The sequence below is a fragment of the Colossoma macropomum genome, unplaced genomic scaffold, assembly GCF_904425465.1.
Source record: "Colossoma macropomum unplaced genomic scaffold, Colossoma_macropomum, whole genome shotgun sequence".
Classification (NCBI taxonomy): domain Eukaryota; kingdom Metazoa; phylum Chordata; class Actinopteri; order Characiformes; family Serrasalmidae; genus Colossoma; species Colossoma macropomum.
In genome coordinates this window covers 27,429,321-27,447,175 of record NW_023494798.1, presented here as the reverse complement: position 1 = coordinate 27,447,175, position 17,855 = coordinate 27,429,321, and the positions used below count along the sequence as shown (strand labels likewise).

Below are 17,855 nucleotides of genomic sequence, written 5' to 3'. Positions count from 1 at the left end.
CTTACACAAAGCGCTCTGTACCAGCCGGACCTTCACATGCGCAAAGTTTCCGAGCCCAGCGTTTCACACGGCGCACTAACACAAGCGATAAAAACATCTTAAGCGTACTGGATTGATGAACTTACCACACCAGCAGAACCCAACTTAGACTGAGACCCCCACCGGCCATCCAGCAGGAGTGATCTGATAAACACTAGACTCAGCCCACTGAGCTCATGCCCTGTTTTCTTTCCAGCCTTTACTGCTGTCTTTACTGTTATTGAAGATTAAACCGTAGCGCTTCACAACTGCAGCTCAATGTGGAGAGCTGTGTTATTTGCAACCGCTGGTTCAGCCCTGGATGGCTGTAGGGTAAGGAAACCACTCCTAGTTCATTCGCTCGCTTTGTCCAGCGTGATGTCATTCAGGCAGAGAGATCCAAAGCCCGACCCCCATCACTCTGCCGTTTTCTCTCCTTCCTCTCCAACGAGACTCTTAACAGCGTGGACTCAAGGCAAATCTCTCCAAACAGCAGCGAGAATTAGAGTGAGAATAAATGGCAATGGAATGTCATATGGGTAACACTGTGTTTGTAGTGGTCCTTTGGTAGTGGTAGATGATTAATAAACTCTTAACGGATTATCAGTAACATAACAACAACAAAAGAGCAGTAGTGAAGCATCTAAATACATTGAAGTAAATGCTGACATTAAGTAGATGTACTGGTATGTTACATGAAGTTACTTTCATTAAGCAAAACCTAACCCTACTCAACCTTACCTGACACCTAACTCTGGCCCTAATCCTAAACCTAACCTTAACCTCAACCGAAAACCTAATCCTAACACTCACCCACATATAAACTTCAAATAAAGTGAAAAACAACTGATTTCAGCAGATTATGAACAAATTTTTATTCATGCAGTTCATTAAAAGTGTCTTGTTAAGCTACTGAATGTATTCAGATGCTTTACTGTTGCTACATCATTACTATGTTGTTGATATCTTACTGAGAGTCTGTTGAATGTTTATTTCATCTGAAAGGTCGACTCAAATTGTCACATGATTTGCTCTTATTTACAATCTTGTCAGGTAAAGCTTCTTGAAAGTACATATGTATGTAATATTTTGCATTAAAGATTCTTGTGATAATATTAAATGACATTTTAACCTATTTCTATATATTACAGCTTTTTTATGACAATTTTATTGCCCTGGCAGATAATTTAGCTTGTGTCAAGAAATAGTTCTTGAGGAAAATTAAATTTTCTGGTACTGCTTTCTTTTACAGTTCTAGGTATTAACCAGGTAAATGTGAGGTACAGACTTCAAAGTTCTAAGTAATTATTTTGAGTAACGAGTAATGATGGTGCTCCAAGTCAGTCTAATGAAATTATATTGAAATGCCCACAAGTTTGAAGTATTAACTGGATACGTAAGCAGTACAAACTTCACAGTACTGTGTAATTATATGAATAAAGTACCAGTATGACAGATTCTGCATAAAGTACAAGGAGTCTTGCATATGTATCTGTTTATTACCTATAAAGGAAACTGAATCTGGGCTGTAAAAGAGAGCATCAATTCTTACTGTAGTTTTACTGGGTTTTTACCATTTACTTCAGAAAACGTTTTTCACCATATCACTTTCCTGGTACTGGGACATGTTTCTGATTCACTTTCCTATTTAAACATGTGACATTACATTGAGATTTTGGGTATGTTTGTACTGACCTCCAAGTTATTTCAAATAATTATGAGGAATTTTACTACCTTGCTGAATACAGACAAGCATGCATTCCAAGCTAGTCTAAGCTGGTTTATGCTGGTCTAGTGCTGGTGTAGTTGGTCATCTAGCATGGTCATACTGAATGACCAGAATAACAGCATCCAGAACACAACATATCGTGATTTCACTAGTAACCAACCACGTTAGAACCCGTCATTCATTTCAGCATAATTTAGTTAGACTGTCTTGGAACCATTATCTTACCCAGAATAATTACCTAGTACTTTGGAGTTTGTACTGCACACTACCTGGTTAAAACATAGAATTTAGGGGACTATAGAAGAAAGATTTAACAAATATATGCCTGTGCCATGAGTGAATGGCATTAAACAATATTAAATTTGGCTACTAATGGCTAGAAATATATTGAGTAACCATATAATATTCCTACAACAATCTCAAATTAAGAAATATGTAATCAGCTACATTTAAAATGCTTTGATTTTGCCAAGATAGTCCAGTCTCATTATCCCAATATTAATCCTAAATCTAGACTTACGGAGGAATTCCACAGATTTTTTTTCCAATTTTCTGCATAATTAATTTATTGAGATGTAAACAAAGACATTAAGTGTTCTTTGATGTGAAATGGCATATTTTAGGAAAAACTTACATGCATGCATCTGATGCATGAGATACAGTGGTGGTGATAGGAACCAGGGGTCACAGTGTCTACAACGCAAATACAGGCATTTTATTTACTGTCCAAAACCACCAATGAAACCAAAATCTTATCTCAAAAGTATCAAAAACAATGTCTCAGGTATCAGGCAGTATATTTATAACCATTTAATGTAACAGCTTTCTGTGAGGGGGCTTTAAGAGCATTAAACTCTTCAGACATCTGGTTTCCATCACCACCACTGTGAACAACTCTGACTGTAAGTTCGTCTAGAATGGATCATTTCACATCTAAGCGCATGTTTAATTATGGAGAATGTTTTGTAAATTGGTGGAATTCCCCCCCTTTTCAGTTGTAAATAACCACTGGCATTACATTTTTGTCCAAACAAAGGCCAAAGTCAATGTGCCAGCCTTAAAAGTTCGTAGGCTAGAATTGAAGTCCAGGCGAGCAGCAGACAGAGTAGTTTATGTAGGCAGGGTTCATTGTGGTCTGCTGCCAGACACTCATCCCTCCACTTCCTTTTTCCGATTTTCTCCTCTTCTTCTCCTTCTTCTTTTCTTCCTGTCTTCCACGTCTCTCTCCTTTTTATGCGCAGACTTGCCTTTTTAAGGCATTAAACATTAGGACTTACATTTAGGATTAAATATTCAAAAATGCTGACAAGTGATGACATCATTACAGAGTAGCATTGAGAGGCAAGATGTATTATAGCTACTAATTTACATATATTTGTGTCATATTTCAAAAAGAACAACAATAAAGAAAAGGAAAAAGAGATCTACATTCTATTTGTCTACTACAAATAACCTGTTGCAACTTCTTTGGGGTTCAACATCATGCTTCTTATAATAAATGAAAATAAACATCCGAACAATTTTGGGACAGATGTTGCATCGGCAAAATGCGAACAGATGTTGTTTTGGTCAATATGAGGTTCCACTGTCTGAGGTTTAGAATGTTTAGACAGCTAGATCTTTGGATAGTCTATCACATAGCATCAAAACTGTCTGAGTCATTTTTAGACATAGGTAGCAACAGACTAAATTAGTCTACTCCAGTCTCTGAACCCTATTTCTGGAGCCTCTATTATAGGACTGGGTCAAACTGGGTAAATAGTACAACAAGGAGGTTTAAATGGCATTGTTTATAAATAAATACAGTTTTTAGGTCTATTCCAAGCTAAATGAAAAGAGACCTGGTGAAGGACACATTTTTTTTTCATATTTTCCTTGGTGTCCAGTAATTTTGTAGTACTAGTATTTTATTAATTTTTTTTTATTTAATTTATTTATTTGTACTTTACTTTTTCCTCTGGGGTCTACTTATAATATCTGCCTGGGTTCATATATCAAAGACAGTCATGATTCATTTCACTAGGTCAAGAGGTTAGATTTGCTAACCTCTCTTTATCCCTTAGAATTAAACAGGCTGCCTTTGTCACTGTACCTTTAAGACTAATATATGTCAAATTATTTCTGCTCTGATTGGCTGCCCTGTATTGTGCCTGGGCTGAAACATTCTTTATAGTTTCAATATGAATGGGTGGGGCTAAACTGATGTATGCTGGATTTATGTGGACTTATTTCAATGCATTTTTTGCATCACAAAAACTATGAATTCAAAACAGATCTTGCAACTTTGTTCCTATTTATAAAAGTATAACTTTAACAATTAAAAACAGTGATGAAAGGTAGACTATAATATTATTTCCCAGGAATGGAACTTTAAAAAAGCTGTCTCTGCATTTTCAGGTCAAGTCTATGTTGAGTCTTTCCTTTATGGGACATTAGATGAAGGAAATGATGCAAAATATGAACAAAAAAAAACTGGTCAGTTTTGTGGCTTGGCAGCAAATGAACATGGAGAATAATGTGGAGTTTGGTCCAACATATTAATAACAATAAAATGCCAGCTAAAGCTCCAAACATGGATAGTGAGTCATGGAAAATTCAGATTATTTTTGTAGATGATGCAGTTGGGAATCTACTTCCAGTGAGACTAATGGAGGCTGAACACAGGGAAATCAGTGACCTGTCTGAATAGAGGGAGAGTATTTATGGCGTGCCTGACCAGACAAAACAAGCAAAAATCCAGAGAATGAAGACACTACGTGGGGGAAGCATCACTGTTGTGAGCTGGTCCAGTGAAGAGGGCCAACAAAAAGGAGTGACATCAAGGGTATCACTGTGTGTTAAAAAGGATAAGATTTCAGGGTTTGAAAGTTTCACAGGCCAAGATGCACCTTTTCCTTCATGTACACGCCTAAATCATTGCACATGTGTCAGTGCATTGCACAGATTAAATAGTACAAGAGGTCTGAATGTTCTCTGCTCTCTGAATATTTTATAAATAATGGTATGTTATACAGTACTGTGCAAAATCAAAGACCTTCACTTATTTAATTTCTAGTCAAAATGGCTGTTAAGTTATTCCTTTTTCAGCATCATGGAAAAAAGCAAAAAAAAATAAAATCATATATTCAACAATAATTTGCCTCAACAACTAAATATAATATCTTTTTCTTAGTGTTTAATGTGTCCACCATGTGCCTTTATTATAGCTTCCATTCTTTTCATGATATTTACTTTCAGTTTTTAAAGAAATCTGCAGGGATATTTTTCCACAGCGCCAAAGTTCAGTCTTAGAAGTTGGTTGCATTTTCTGCTTCTCACAATCCAAGGAATCTTAAACGCATTCAATGACGTTGAGGTCTGGACTCTGGGATGGCCAATCCATTGTTATGAGAGCACCAGCACATCCTGTGTTTTATATGCATTTTGCTGTTGTTGTTGTTTTTGTTTATTTCAATTTCTTAGTAATGACTTTCAGACCCACTACAGGTCCCATAGGTCCTGTACTTCTGTATGGGCTTGTGGAGAAAATAACAGAATGACCACTGTACCATTTCTTTAAAATGAATGACATTTCAAAACTTTTATAAACAAAAAAAAATCTATTTGATGGTTATTAATGTGTGTCCAGTTATGGAGACACCATGGCTCTTTTTGTGGAAGATGGAGGTAACATAGAAGTAAAGAACATGCAAACAGCTATATAAACTCTAGAAGAGTGTTATAAAGAGGTTATAAGTTGTTATATTCAAATCTAACCGTATGGTCTTTACAAGGTGATGGTAGGCACAGAGGCAGCTGTTTTATATGATCAACCATAGTCACTAAAGATATGATCATGGGGCTTTTACGTTGCGCACTGGTGCGTTTAGATCCACACCAAGCAATGCAGTTGGAGTAGAGACGGCTTTAAAGGCCAGCTTTCCACTTACATTGAAAAAAGTAATGCATTGAATTTACATGGTTTAAATGTACATGATTAAATAAATTATCATGAAAACACAAATGTTCATGAAATAAATTGATAATAATAATAATAATAATAATAATAATAATAATAAGGGTACCGTTTGAAAACCCAGTCCATGTATAGAAAACAAGCCGCTCGAGAGAGTCTGTTCTATGTTTATTGTTTTTGTGATGTCAAAAAACCAACACAATTATCATTCCTACAACAGTTTTGCCCTGCCCATTCACCCTGAAGGTTTAAGGTGCTTTCAGACTGGACTGCTTTTTAAATGAGGCACAGTCTGTTTAATTCTGAGGGATACAGAACATCAGGGTGAATAAAGGTAACCGATAATTAATAACGATACCGAGTTTCTGAGCTGATGATGATAACCAACAAATAACACCGATATGGAAATTTTGGGCTGACAATGGTTATGTAAAAATAGATGTTGACGGTTTTGGTATACAAAACCTCACACATGTTCAAAATCAGAATCACTTTCTTTCTCCAAGTATGTTGCGCATACAAGGAATGTATCTTGGTGAGTGCATACATGTATGACATGTAACTGAACTGTATACTGAACTGACCAGATAAGCACACAGACAACTAATTAATATTTAACTAAGGGAAAATTAAAATAAAATACAATGAATAGGATAACGAAATAGAGAATAATAATAATTAAGAGCCATGTGAAATGAGCTAAAGACATGTGGGGTATCTGTACATATGCAGATATGAATGTATATCGCTGCTGTCAGAACAAAACTTTGAATCTCTATTTTTGTCATTTTTTACTTTTTGACATAATTTAGAAATGCCTGTTGACCTTTCTATTGTGTGTGAATTTCAAACTGAACAGACCAAAAGAAATGGACCAAAACTACTTGAAAAAACGTCTGGCTCCACTGCTTTACAATGAAAGTAAAGGTTTTTTCTTCTCCTGTAAAGTTATCATTTTTGATATACAAGGTTCAGCAGCGATATGCAGGTCTGAGTAGACATATACTATAAAATATACTATAAAAACTACTATATACAGAATATTACAGAATTATATGAACATTTGTAAAAAAAAAAAAAAAAAAACTGCACAGTTTTGCCAATAAGCATTATGTTACAGAGGAATTATTGTAAGACTGTAAGGAGGTTTGTTGATTTAGTTTAAGGCCCAATCCCATTTCACCCCTCACCCCTACCACTTAGCCCTTAGCCCTCCGTTTTGCGCGTTCACGCCTCGGGGTAGGGTGTCACGATTTTTGTTGAGATAGAGGGGTTAGGGCGAAGTGTTGGGGCTACATGGCCCTCCAAATGGAGGTTTTTCAGAGGCTCACTCCAAACAGTATTAAGAAGGAAAAAAACAGCAAGATGGCTGCACAAGCGACCAAAGAAACCCACAAATGTGAAACTTTTCTCTGTTAAAAAATTACGATAACCATTGTGTCATCTTAGTTTAATGATAATGTATTATGGACCTTTTTCTTTATAACACACATAAAAAATCACTAGTAGTTTGCAGATGTGTCGGTAGCTAGCTAGCTACATTTCCCATTCCACCTTAAATGGTGTGGCCCGTTACATTCTGGCACCTCAGGCATCAGAACTGCTGCTCCGTTTAAGGTGGAACGGGAAACATCGAACAAGAAGCTGGCGAAATCGCTGACTTCAGCTTCATATCACTGAAGAATTAGGGATGGGTGATAATAATTGACCTCTTTGAAGGCATATGACCCCCTAAGTGTAACTAAAGCCCAGCAGTGAGGCTGCTGAACTTTACCCTCCTCTGCTATCACTGCAGACTGGCAGGGTCACCTAGAGCACTTCTAGTGGCCTGTTAATGAAGTAATGCTCTTTTTATTTGAGGGTCTCATTTCGTAGTGGAAGATTTCAACCACTACTTCCAAGGAGCAAGGTGACACTCGAAAACAAGGGCTAGGGGGCTAAAAATAAGAAAGGGGATTGGGCCTAAGAGGTCTCCACTGTGGTCAATAAGCACTACAGCTCTGGGGTAAAAGCTGTTAGCATGTCTGGTTGTGCTGGTTTTGATGGCCCTGAATGTTCTACCATCTATGTTTTATAAGAAGGGCTTCAGAGGAAAAAATAAATACGGGCCCTTTAAGGCAAGTGTTTTTAATAAAGTGACCGTTGAGAGAGAAAGTCCTGACCGTTTCCTTATTGGCTTTGTTGAGTATCTCCTCCGGTACAGCAGGTGGCGGTAATGCTGTTATCACCGGTTTACGCTCAGCGTCTTTGTTGACAAGAGTGCTGTATCAGCTGAGAGCTAACATAGCTTAGCTTGCTTGATATTTCCTACAGTTAATGTGATTTCGGTAAGTCGTCTTTCTGTATAAAGTGTCTGTTAGTGTTTAACAGCATTAATGTTATCATTATGTAAACCACAGGAGTCGTTAGTCGGTAACAGGGCTTCGCTTCAGGGCTGTTGGCTTCAGCGTGCGGCTCTTCTGACTCGGATTTCTGAGAGATTTGAGCAGTAAAACCTGTGAATAAAGGTTAATGTGATGTAGTTCAACCCGTCCATCGTTATGAGATATTAATGCGTCACTAGTCTGTTTAGAAGTGAAAGTCCAAACCTGCAGAGGTGGAACCACAGGCGGAATTAGTGACTCAGGGCTCTGGGCAGATGCAGGACTGGAGACTCTGGATGCCCATTTTTAAACTAGACTGAGACCTGAGCTTCTGGGCTCCTGAGTGAAACAACCGGCAAAATGAGATCATCTTAAATCTGGTCCATATGTCTAATATTTCTCATTTTGATATTGTTGTAAGAATGTTATAAAAATTTCAACTTATTTCTACACATTTTTACTTTAAAGTATTTTTTTTATTCATGTTAACCTCTTATTCACCAGGGAAACTTATATATTGTTTTTTCCATTTGAATTCACGTGACCAAATCGTAAGACAAATTATTCAGTAACTGCATGAAATAAATGTCAATTTTTATTTTATTTATTTTTTGTAAAAGTTCCCCTCATGTGTTGTATGATCATACACGTATTGCTATATGCTTACAATGTACTGCTGAAAGCCTAAAATCTTAGACGCTCTTTGTATTTTTTATAAAAATAATTTTTACAGAGCAGATCACTGAAGAGACGCCATCTGTTTATAGTTTATAGCCCAGATTTGTGGTGGGAAAAAAAGGGTTTAAAATTACATCACCCATCCATTTGACTGGAAAGAAGACAGTTACAGCTCTCATATGACCCCCACCTTTTGAATGAAGCTTATGAAATATGAAAGTTATGAAGAATATGACGAAGTGCGTCAAAATGAGTCAAAAGGCAAGGTAAGGTAATTAGGTATGGAGTAATGCAGAAGTAAAGTAATTAGTCATGTAGTGCTTACATTTTTGAATAATTACCCCACACCGGAACTATCTATACTAACTTTATCAATAGCATTATGTACTGCTGAGCCTGTGCGGCGCTCTGACTGAAAAAAACTCAAGCTTTGAGTAAAATTGATGACAAACTTTTTGTTTTCCCTGTTTTTTTATGCACTTAGATAACTGTAATTGATTTTCCATCTGAACACCCAGAAAAATCACACTGAAAATCTCTAAACTCTTCTCCATAATGTAGATTATCGTTTTTTCCCTTTGTACTGCAAAAGTTACATCACAGAAAGTTAATAGATGAAATGGTGAAGAAAACACTGATTGATGTCTGAGACGCTTTGGCCCAATACAATTTTTTTTTAAGAATCCATTCTGTTAAATCCATGGAGGAGAGGTACAAAAAGGAAAAAAATAATCTGCAAAGGAAGCTACTTTTTAAAGTTTTACCACTACTTTTCCCTTTATAAGGAGTACATATAATGCTTGGAAGAAGTGTGTGGGCTCACTGGGCTTTTTTGTTAGTAAATAAAACTGCTGTATTTGTGTTGTAGACATCATCACTCCTGGTTCTTATCATTACAGGTGTCTCTACACTCACCCGTTCCACATCAGACAACTCTAATTGACTTGTTTATGTTATTTCAGTGGTTGAGTATTTAGAAAAATATTATTAAAATATTGTCACTAGTAGGTGCTGCCCGGCCACTTTTTTGTTCCCTTCTGTACATCACTAGTTTCATATTTGGCTAGTCAAACCAAAAGGCCAGACTAACCAGGATCTTTCCTACATAACACGTTACTTTTCCATCTTTTATAAAGGACATGGCTGATTCAGTTTGGCACCTCTCCCTGAAGCTGCATGACAGACCGAAAGCAGTGTTCCGCTTCCCGGAGAAATCCATGCGGGACTCTAAACCCGGAGGTTGCCAAGTGTCCACCCTAAAACAACTGCTCTCAACATACTTGGCGGATTCAGTGCCACATCCTGAGCTCATGGGTTGGTCTCCCTTCTTCCTGGTCTCTTTGGACTTTAAAATAATTCATGTTGTTCTTGTTAATGTTGTGAAAACACCTCACCAAACCAAGTGTCTGTATGTGTTTTTCAGAGCTGGTGCACTGCGGCTGTAAGCTAAAGGATGATTTGACTTTAGATTCCTATGGGATCAAGTCTGGGTCCACGCTGCACGTTTTAAAGAAAGCATGGCCAGAACCAGAAGTCAAGCCAGGTAAGTTAGGCGTAATCAAATAGTCCACTGCATACATTTGTGGTCTAGTATTGTCACTCAAAAGCTGAGGGATGGTAATGTGGATTGATGAAATTCCAACAGGCATCTATATTTGTTTTCTAAAAGATTTTAACTTTGAAAGTCACTGGTTTATCTCATGGATATTTCCTGTTTATCAGGAACAGGGAACTCTGGTCCCGGAGGGCTGGAGACAAGCACAGTTTGGTGGATTCCTTGCTGTAACACATCTACTAAATATAACAATTGCCAAATGAGTTAATTAGGGTGTGTTTGAGCAGGAAGATCACCAAACTGTGCAGGACTAAAGTTTCTGATTCCTGCTGTAAATGATGCACACTTGTCCTATGCCCAGTGTAACCCAGGGAAGGATGGGTTCTCCTCAGTTCCTCTCAGTCTTTCTTCCTCATGCTCTTAAGAAGTTTTTCCATTTGAGTATTGGTTCCTCTCATTAGAAAGGTTTCCATTCAAACATTCTGCAAATTTTAAGAAAATTTCCACAGGGTCTGTAAAAGGGTGAATGTGAATTAATCAATGTTTCCATCAACAGTCAATTTACAAATTACTGGAGCTGGCATGACACGCTTGCAACATATGGCCCCAGACAAGAGTTTTCGCTTCTCTCACTGTACGTAGTAGATACAGTAGAGGGATTCAAACCTTTATTAGCTCTCAGTAAAGCAGCTTTGACAGCCCTCATTCATCTGTATATGATTTAGCCCTAACATTTTACAAACACCAGATGGAGCAGGCGTTTAATGAGGGATGAAGTCACTGTCCTACTTCGCCCTTCCCACCCAGGGTTGTGATGTAACAGAATACAAGTATTGAGAGTACGCATTCAGAATAAAGAAAGTAAGTATCTGTATTCAGTCGAAGTTACATTTAATAAAGGCAGTGTTCAAAATACAGTTATTTTACATTTTAGGAGAATGCTTTTGAAATACTTACCCACAAATTAAAAAAATATGCATACCTTTTTTAAAAGAAAAACCATTAATGTTTTTTTTTGTTTAAACTGTTTTAAAATCAGCACATAGAACAAGGCAGACATGCTTGTTAGACAAACTCTAAAGAGGACCTTAATTAATGACTTCTTTACAAACACTTGTTGCTGCTAAAGCCTGAGTAGACTGATAACTGATCATCAGATTGATTTATTAATCTCAGTGTTCCTGAGCTTTTTTGAGGGATGATCAAACTAATAATCTTCTCAGTAGTGGACATGTTTGTGAGTGGTAAGCTAAGCATCGCTTAGTGAAGCAGGTGATGAGAGAGGATATATAATGTTGAGAATTTCAGAACTTGATTTAAGTGATAACATATTAACAGAAGAATTACATGAAGAAAACTGCCAACTCGTTACAGTAATATTAAGTGTGAATTAAGTTTTTTTTTCCCCATGTGCCTTATCAGTATGTATTCTAAATGTGTTTTAAATATATTCTGAATACATTACTTTTTTATATGTTTTAATGGAATATGTTACTGAATACATTTAGGACTGTGTATCCAGTCATCACTACTTTTTCAAAGTATTCTGCCCAACTTTGTTCCCATCAAACCTCTGCGAACGCCACCAGGGCACTTTTGGCAGGACGCAGTGCCAAACACAGGAATTTTTGTTCCTGCTACGTCATCGTTTACTCTGAAAGTCTGTTTCCATCACTTTTTTCACATTTCTCCCTTATTGGAAAAACCACTCGCCCACCTTATCCAAGCGTGCTAAACTTTTTTGATATTTAGGCTTATACATACAAAAGGAAGATGGTAACTCAATAATTCTTCCTTTTGCTCTTAGGGAGTTCTTCCTTTGGAGTCTTTGTTCCTCTCAGTGTTTTTCTTCATAATCTTAGGGAGTTTCTCCTTTTTGTCTTTTGTCTAATCTTGGTTTTTGTCAGTGTTTCTTCATCATGCTCTTCCTGCCACAGTTTTTTTCTGCCTCTGTTTCCTTTGGTGAAACTCATTAGAGATCTGTACACATATTTCTGTATATCTGCGTTGGAACAATGTTTGTTGTGGACAACACCAGACAGATAATACTGAATTGAATGTAACTCACACAGTGATGATCATCATTATGAATTGCATGTTTTTCCCACTCAGAACCAGTAAACAGAACTGCTGCTGCTCGAGAGTTCAGACTGCTTCAGACCGCCATGCACTCCAACACTGCCTACAGAGAGGCAGTAAGTACTGAGTTGGGACAGAGAAACAGAAATTTAAATCTCAAAACTCAAAAGCCTTAATTGTGCTCATATGTAGGCCTCCAGCAATACTGTGTTATAGTCATGTGACTATATAAAGCACATTTCATGTGTATGTGAACAAAGTTTTTCATTTTCTTTATGTGTTTCTCTCTGAATTCCAGGTATTTAAGATGCTGGGCAATAAGGAGTCTCTGGATCAGATCATAGTGGCCTCACCTGGGCTCAGTTCTGACGCAGTCGCATTAGGTAAGTCTAAAATTATACACCAGCTGTCACAAAGCATTTTTGGTTTATATGTGCAAATAAATTGACTCTTATTTTGCAGGTGTACTTCAGGATAAGGATCTATTCATACAGTTCACAGACCCAGCGCTGCTTGATGTGTAAGTTTTTCACTGAAATACAGCAATCATGATGCTGATTTAGGAAAAATTATAAATATAGTTCAGTGGAAACATAACATAAACTGCTCTAACTGATCTTCCATATCTCTGTCCAAATGCTTTACAGTTTGATCAGTTCTCATCCAGCTCTGGTCAATGCTATTATTCTGATCCTGCACTCTGTGACGAGCAGCATGCCTGGCCAGTCAAGTGCAAGCTCTTCTCGCAACGTCTCTGCTAGTTCCTACAGTGAAATGCCAGGTGGGTACAGGCGTCGCACTAAATGTCTGCCATGCTTTATCTACTCAGGGTGTTGCTTTATTAAATATTTGCTGTTTATTCAGCTCAGATCAAACTGAGTTTTCTGTTTTGGGAAAGGAAATGTATCTGTTTATCAGAGGGTTTGTTGAACATTTAAATGATTGCTCAATTCAACTAGGTTTCTCAGTAGTGTTGTTGGTGAGGTTATGTTATGCACAGTAATTGATATTGAGAAATTTATTTGAGAAACACCAAACCTATCCATTAAACAGTGTCTTAATACTGTAATCCCTGTGGCTTTTGCAAAGGTTTGATGTTTTCTTGTTTAAAACAGGAGGATTTCTCTTTGAGGGCATGTCTGATGATGACGAAGACTTCCAGTCTGTAAGTAGTTTTTGTTTGATGCTAGTTATTAGTTTTTATATTTTGCTCTTACAAACTTGAATATATAGTCCTCAGGTCCCATGAATCTCACAGTACAATCCATAAGTTTATGGAAACTGCAGAGAGTCTAGCTTTTTCAATATTTTGACCACACATCCATTGGACAGTGACTGCTTTTGTTGCTTCTGACCTCAAAAATATTACTGGATTTGAATTGAAGCAATAGCCATGACCTCTGTGAGGTTGAGTCACAGAATATCAGCTTTAATTAGAATTTTATTATCAGTTTAGCCATATAGGACTTACAGCCATTTTTAAGCACATCCTCTGCACCAACCAGTATTGGACAAATGTACATAATTAGTGCTGTAGCCATCAGACTTGGGGTATCTTCTCTGGTGATGCTCTCTGAGATCTGTAATGTGGCCATTTTCAGCTCCTGCTTGTTTCACAGGCTATTTAACCTTCAGTTTTATCTTTAGTAAGTGAAGTGCTGCTCAGTGGAATTCAGGTCAGGTGACTGACTTGGACAGTCAAGAGCATTCCACTTTTTGAGTGTTGTTTTAGTAGTATGTTTTGATTTATTACCATGCAGAGTGTAGCACTGGAAAGTTTTGAGGCATTCGGTTGGATCTGAGCAGTTCAGAACATCAGAATTCATCCAGTTGCACTCATTATTAATAACGTCAAAGCAGATTCCACTGACAGCCATGCATGCCCTGTTTCACTGATAAGGTGGTTTGTTAGTAGTTCCTTTTTTCCACCACAGTTTCCTCATTCCATCCCTCTGGTTCAGAATAATCTTTGTGGCAGAACTTTTGAACGTATGCAGCTATTTTGTTTTTTTTAATTGAAACTTTTTTGTTTTTATGGCTTGCACCTACCAATTGTTTGGATCTTGTGGTAAATCCTTTTAGATCATGCTGGTGTATTCTCATTACTGTAGTCTTAGCTGTGTCTATGCCTGCATGCTGGATACTGAAAAGGTTTTTCTTGTGTTTTACCAAGAAGTAAGTCCTACACAGTTCACTGATGCAAATGTCTACGTACCAACAATGTAAACCTCAACGTCATAACCATTTTTTTAATTTCAAATTCAGTGTGCTGGACTATAGAGTCAAAACAACAACAGTTGTTACTGTCAGTTGCTTGTAGACAATAAAAAAGAATAAAAAGATGCTAATTTTGACACTGCTACAGCGTCACCATCAAATTTTGAATATGTTTGTAAAAAGCTACTTGCTCGATTCAAACCAAGAGTTCTCTCAATTATTTGAATTCTATGAAATCAATCCTAACATCCTTGTGTCTTGAATATAGGGAAGTCGTGCAGGGTCATCCAGACGGGCGAGGTCTGCAGTGGGCTCCAGACCGATGAGTCTGGGCAACAGTGGAGCCACAGGGCCTCGGCCGATCACACAGAGTGAGCTAGCTACAGCATTAGCACTGGCTAGCACTCCAGAGAACAACACTGTTACGCCAGTTCTGGGTAGCCAAGTGAGTCTTTTTGTATGCATACACACACACCTCTCTGCACGTTAATTACTTTAACACACGACCGTCACAGTGACATTAAAGAGACACAAACACACTTGGTGTTGCTGTAGAGACTAAACGTTCTGTCATCAAAATGGTAACCTTATAGGAGAAGAGGAGCATTCATAACCCTCTGTTGCACATTGTTGCTTCAGGGTAACAAACAAGGTAACATTTGTCTCAATTTACAGTGACATACAATGATAGTACATATTTCATGAAAATCGTGGGATTAATATTGAACTGAAGAACTAAAATAAACCTATAAAAAGCTTGTACATGGTCACAGTATTTCCTCTATTAACTGTTGGGCATAGTTAAACCTCTTTTTGGCATGGTACGGCTTGTGGATAACACGCATTTCTGCACTGGATAGTTTGCCTCAAAACAGCCGATTAGGAAAATGATTTGATTCCTCTTATACTTCAGCAAGGTTTTAACTGTTATTAGTGGTTTTAAATCTATTATTAGAGGTTTTCTATCATTATTTCACAATATTTCATTGTGATAAGATGGCTTTTTTTTTTAAATAAATGTTTTCTTTTTCCTTTCTGTTTTTAGCCTATAGTATCTCAAATTTAAAGTTTTTTAATTGTGTAGTTAGTTTCGTTCTAAATCGTTAGTGTTTATATATATATATATATATATATATATATATATATATATATATATATATATATATATATATATTTGATGTATTTGATGTATTATTTTTTTCCATTGCACAATGTTGCTCCAAGGCAGCGTACACCGAAGTAATCTCCACACACTCATTTTATACAATAAAAGTGCATCATTTTTTTTTTTAAAAAAACATTGCTCTCAAAATTTGCATTAGAGGGTTAGCATTAATGTAATGAAATTTAGGGATGCGTAACATGGGCATATAGTGGATATCGCCAGAACTTAAAGAACACTGACCTACTTCATGTTTCATTACAAAGAGAGCATGATTAGTCTTGTTTAATCTGATTTAGATTAATTAATTAAGTGACCCTTATTAGTCCCACAACGGGGAAATTTCACCTCTGCATTTGTGCAGTGAAACACCACATACACACTGGGGGGCAGTGAGCACACTTGCCCGGAGCAGTGGGCAGCCCTATCCAGAGGGCCCAGGAGCAGTTGGGGGTTAGGTGCCTTGCTCAAAGGCACCTCTGTCATGTTCTGTCAGCTCAGGGGATCAAACTGGCAACCTTCTGGTCACAAGGCTGGTTCCCTAACCTCCAGCCCATGACTGCCCCACTCCTAGCATATTTTGTCTGTATCAAAGTAGTGTAATACATATGTATTGTGAAAAGATCTTGAAGTATCATAATATGACATGATTTCCATATTGCCCACCCCAGTGAGATTTTGTTTGGGGTCATCTTGGACCATTTTTACTGGTCAATTCATTAGACGTTACACAAGCTCTCTATTCTGGCTCTCTCTGTAGGACGTGTCATCTGGTGGCTCGTCAGGGGCAGCAGGGACTCCCGTCACTTCCAGTCTGTTCAGTCAGGCACTGCAGCAGGCTCTGCAGGCCACCGGAGTGGCCTCTCTCCAGGTGAGACACATATAGAACACACTGGACCACATGACACCCCTTTTGATGCCTCTGTAGCCCTTTGAGTTTCTAGAAATGTGGCACTGACCTTTACACCTTCATGAATGTAAACACCTCTGAAATACAGCCCACAGCGGGTGGCTTGCAAAGACAAGTCAGTGTTTACTGAACTGTGTTGAACCTGATTATGCTTTGAACAATTGTCGCTGTATTGGAGTGAAAACCTGCATTCTCACTGGCCCTTCGCAGATTAGTTTGGACACTCCTGCTTTAGAGCGTGTTTTAATTATTTTTACTCAGAAAAAGTTCAGTGATCAAATGTTTGCTACTTTGAAGAATACAGTGATATCAGATACAACAGGCAAGATACACATGGCAAAACAAAAGAACCAGCCCCCATATCCACTCCAACACCCTGCCCCCTGACCCAATTGCACTTTTTAAAATAACACTGGTCACCAGGAAGGAAAAATAGAACAATAATGAAAATCCAGATTAATAATATCTACAAAAATAAGGATTCATTGTCCCAGCCAAGGGAATGTGGAGTCTGCCAGTGTAAAGCTAATATATTTTGGCAGCAGTAAGCCCGGCCAACCAGATTCACTTTTCATTACATTTTAAATAACATTGAGTTATTAATTTAGAGCAAACATACAGCATAACATTTAAATAGTGTATCAACATGACAGTAACTCTAAACTCTGAATGCTTCCACACCAGTCTGTCTACCTTAGAGAAATTTGAACACGGACTCTTCTGTCCTGTAGGGGCGGTGGCAGACGCAGATGCAGCAGTTGAGAGATATGGGCATCAGAAATGAAGAGCTGGCGTTACGCGCCCTCCAGGCCACAGACGGAGACCTGCAAGCTGCTTTGGAGTTGATCTTTGCAGGAGGAGGAGGAGGACTCTGAGACCTTTGAAAAGCCTTGACATTGAAAACTCTGCCTTTTTTCTTTTTTAAATGAATAAATGATCAGATATATTTTGAGATGGCTGATAGGGTTGTTTTTTTTTGTTTTTTTTTGGTAATACACATTTATCAAAACACAAAGAATGTAAAAACTAACAGTAATACACAGACATCACCATTAGAGGGCAGTATGTGATAATGTGGGAATTTGATTGCATCTGCTGAAAACCAAACACAGACACATTCAGATGGCTTCATAAATCAGGTTTATCTTGGTGTTACTGCACAATATTAGCTACTACAGTTAAAACTGGA

The 17,855-nt window shown here is 37.7% G+C and overlaps 2 protein-coding genes across 2 annotated transcripts in view; one reads left to right on the top strand and one right to left on the bottom strand.

Annotated features, from left to right (window-relative positions):
• Nucleotides 1–378, bottom strand: part of cd276 (CD276 molecule) — a 137,963-nt gene extending 137,585 nt beyond the window's left edge. Inside the window, exon 1 of the mRNA XM_036585333.1 lies at nucleotides 126–378. The gene's annotated coding sequence lies outside the window, so the exon portion shown is untranslated. The remainder of the gene's footprint in view (nucleotides 1–125) is intronic.
• A 7,517-nt stretch (nucleotides 379–7,895) lies between these two features.
• ubl7b (ubiquitin-like 7b (bone marrow stromal cell-derived)) lies at nucleotides 7,896–17,618 on the top strand. The gene is made up of 11 exons (XM_036585582.1): nucleotides 7,896–8,029; nucleotides 9,880–10,057; nucleotides 10,167–10,286; nucleotides 12,411–12,493; nucleotides 12,676–12,760; nucleotides 12,840–12,897; nucleotides 13,025–13,158; nucleotides 13,493–13,542; nucleotides 14,863–15,039; nucleotides 16,517–16,627; nucleotides 17,398–17,618. Exons 2-11 carry the CDS (start codon nucleotides 9,883–9,885, stop codon nucleotides 17,539–17,541), a joined length of 1,137 nt encoding a protein of 378 aa, XP_036441475.1. The 5' UTR covers nucleotides 7,896–8,029; nucleotides 9,880–9,882; the 3' UTR covers nucleotides 17,542–17,618.
• Nucleotides 17,619–17,855: the final 237 nt, after the last annotated feature.

Coding starts and splice junctions, on each gene's coding strand:
- ubl7b (XM_036585582.1), top strand. CDS start 9,883: ATGGCTGATTCAGTTTGGCACCTCTCCCTGAAGCTGCATGACAGACCG. Junction 10,058..10,166: donor GCCACATCCTGAGCTCATGG/GTTGGTCTCCCT, acceptor TGTGTTTTTCAG/AGCTGGTGCACTGCGGCTGT. Junction 12,494..12,675: donor ACACTGCCTACAGAGAGGCA/GTAAGTACTGAG, acceptor TCTGAATTCCAG/GTATTTAAGATGCTGGGCAA.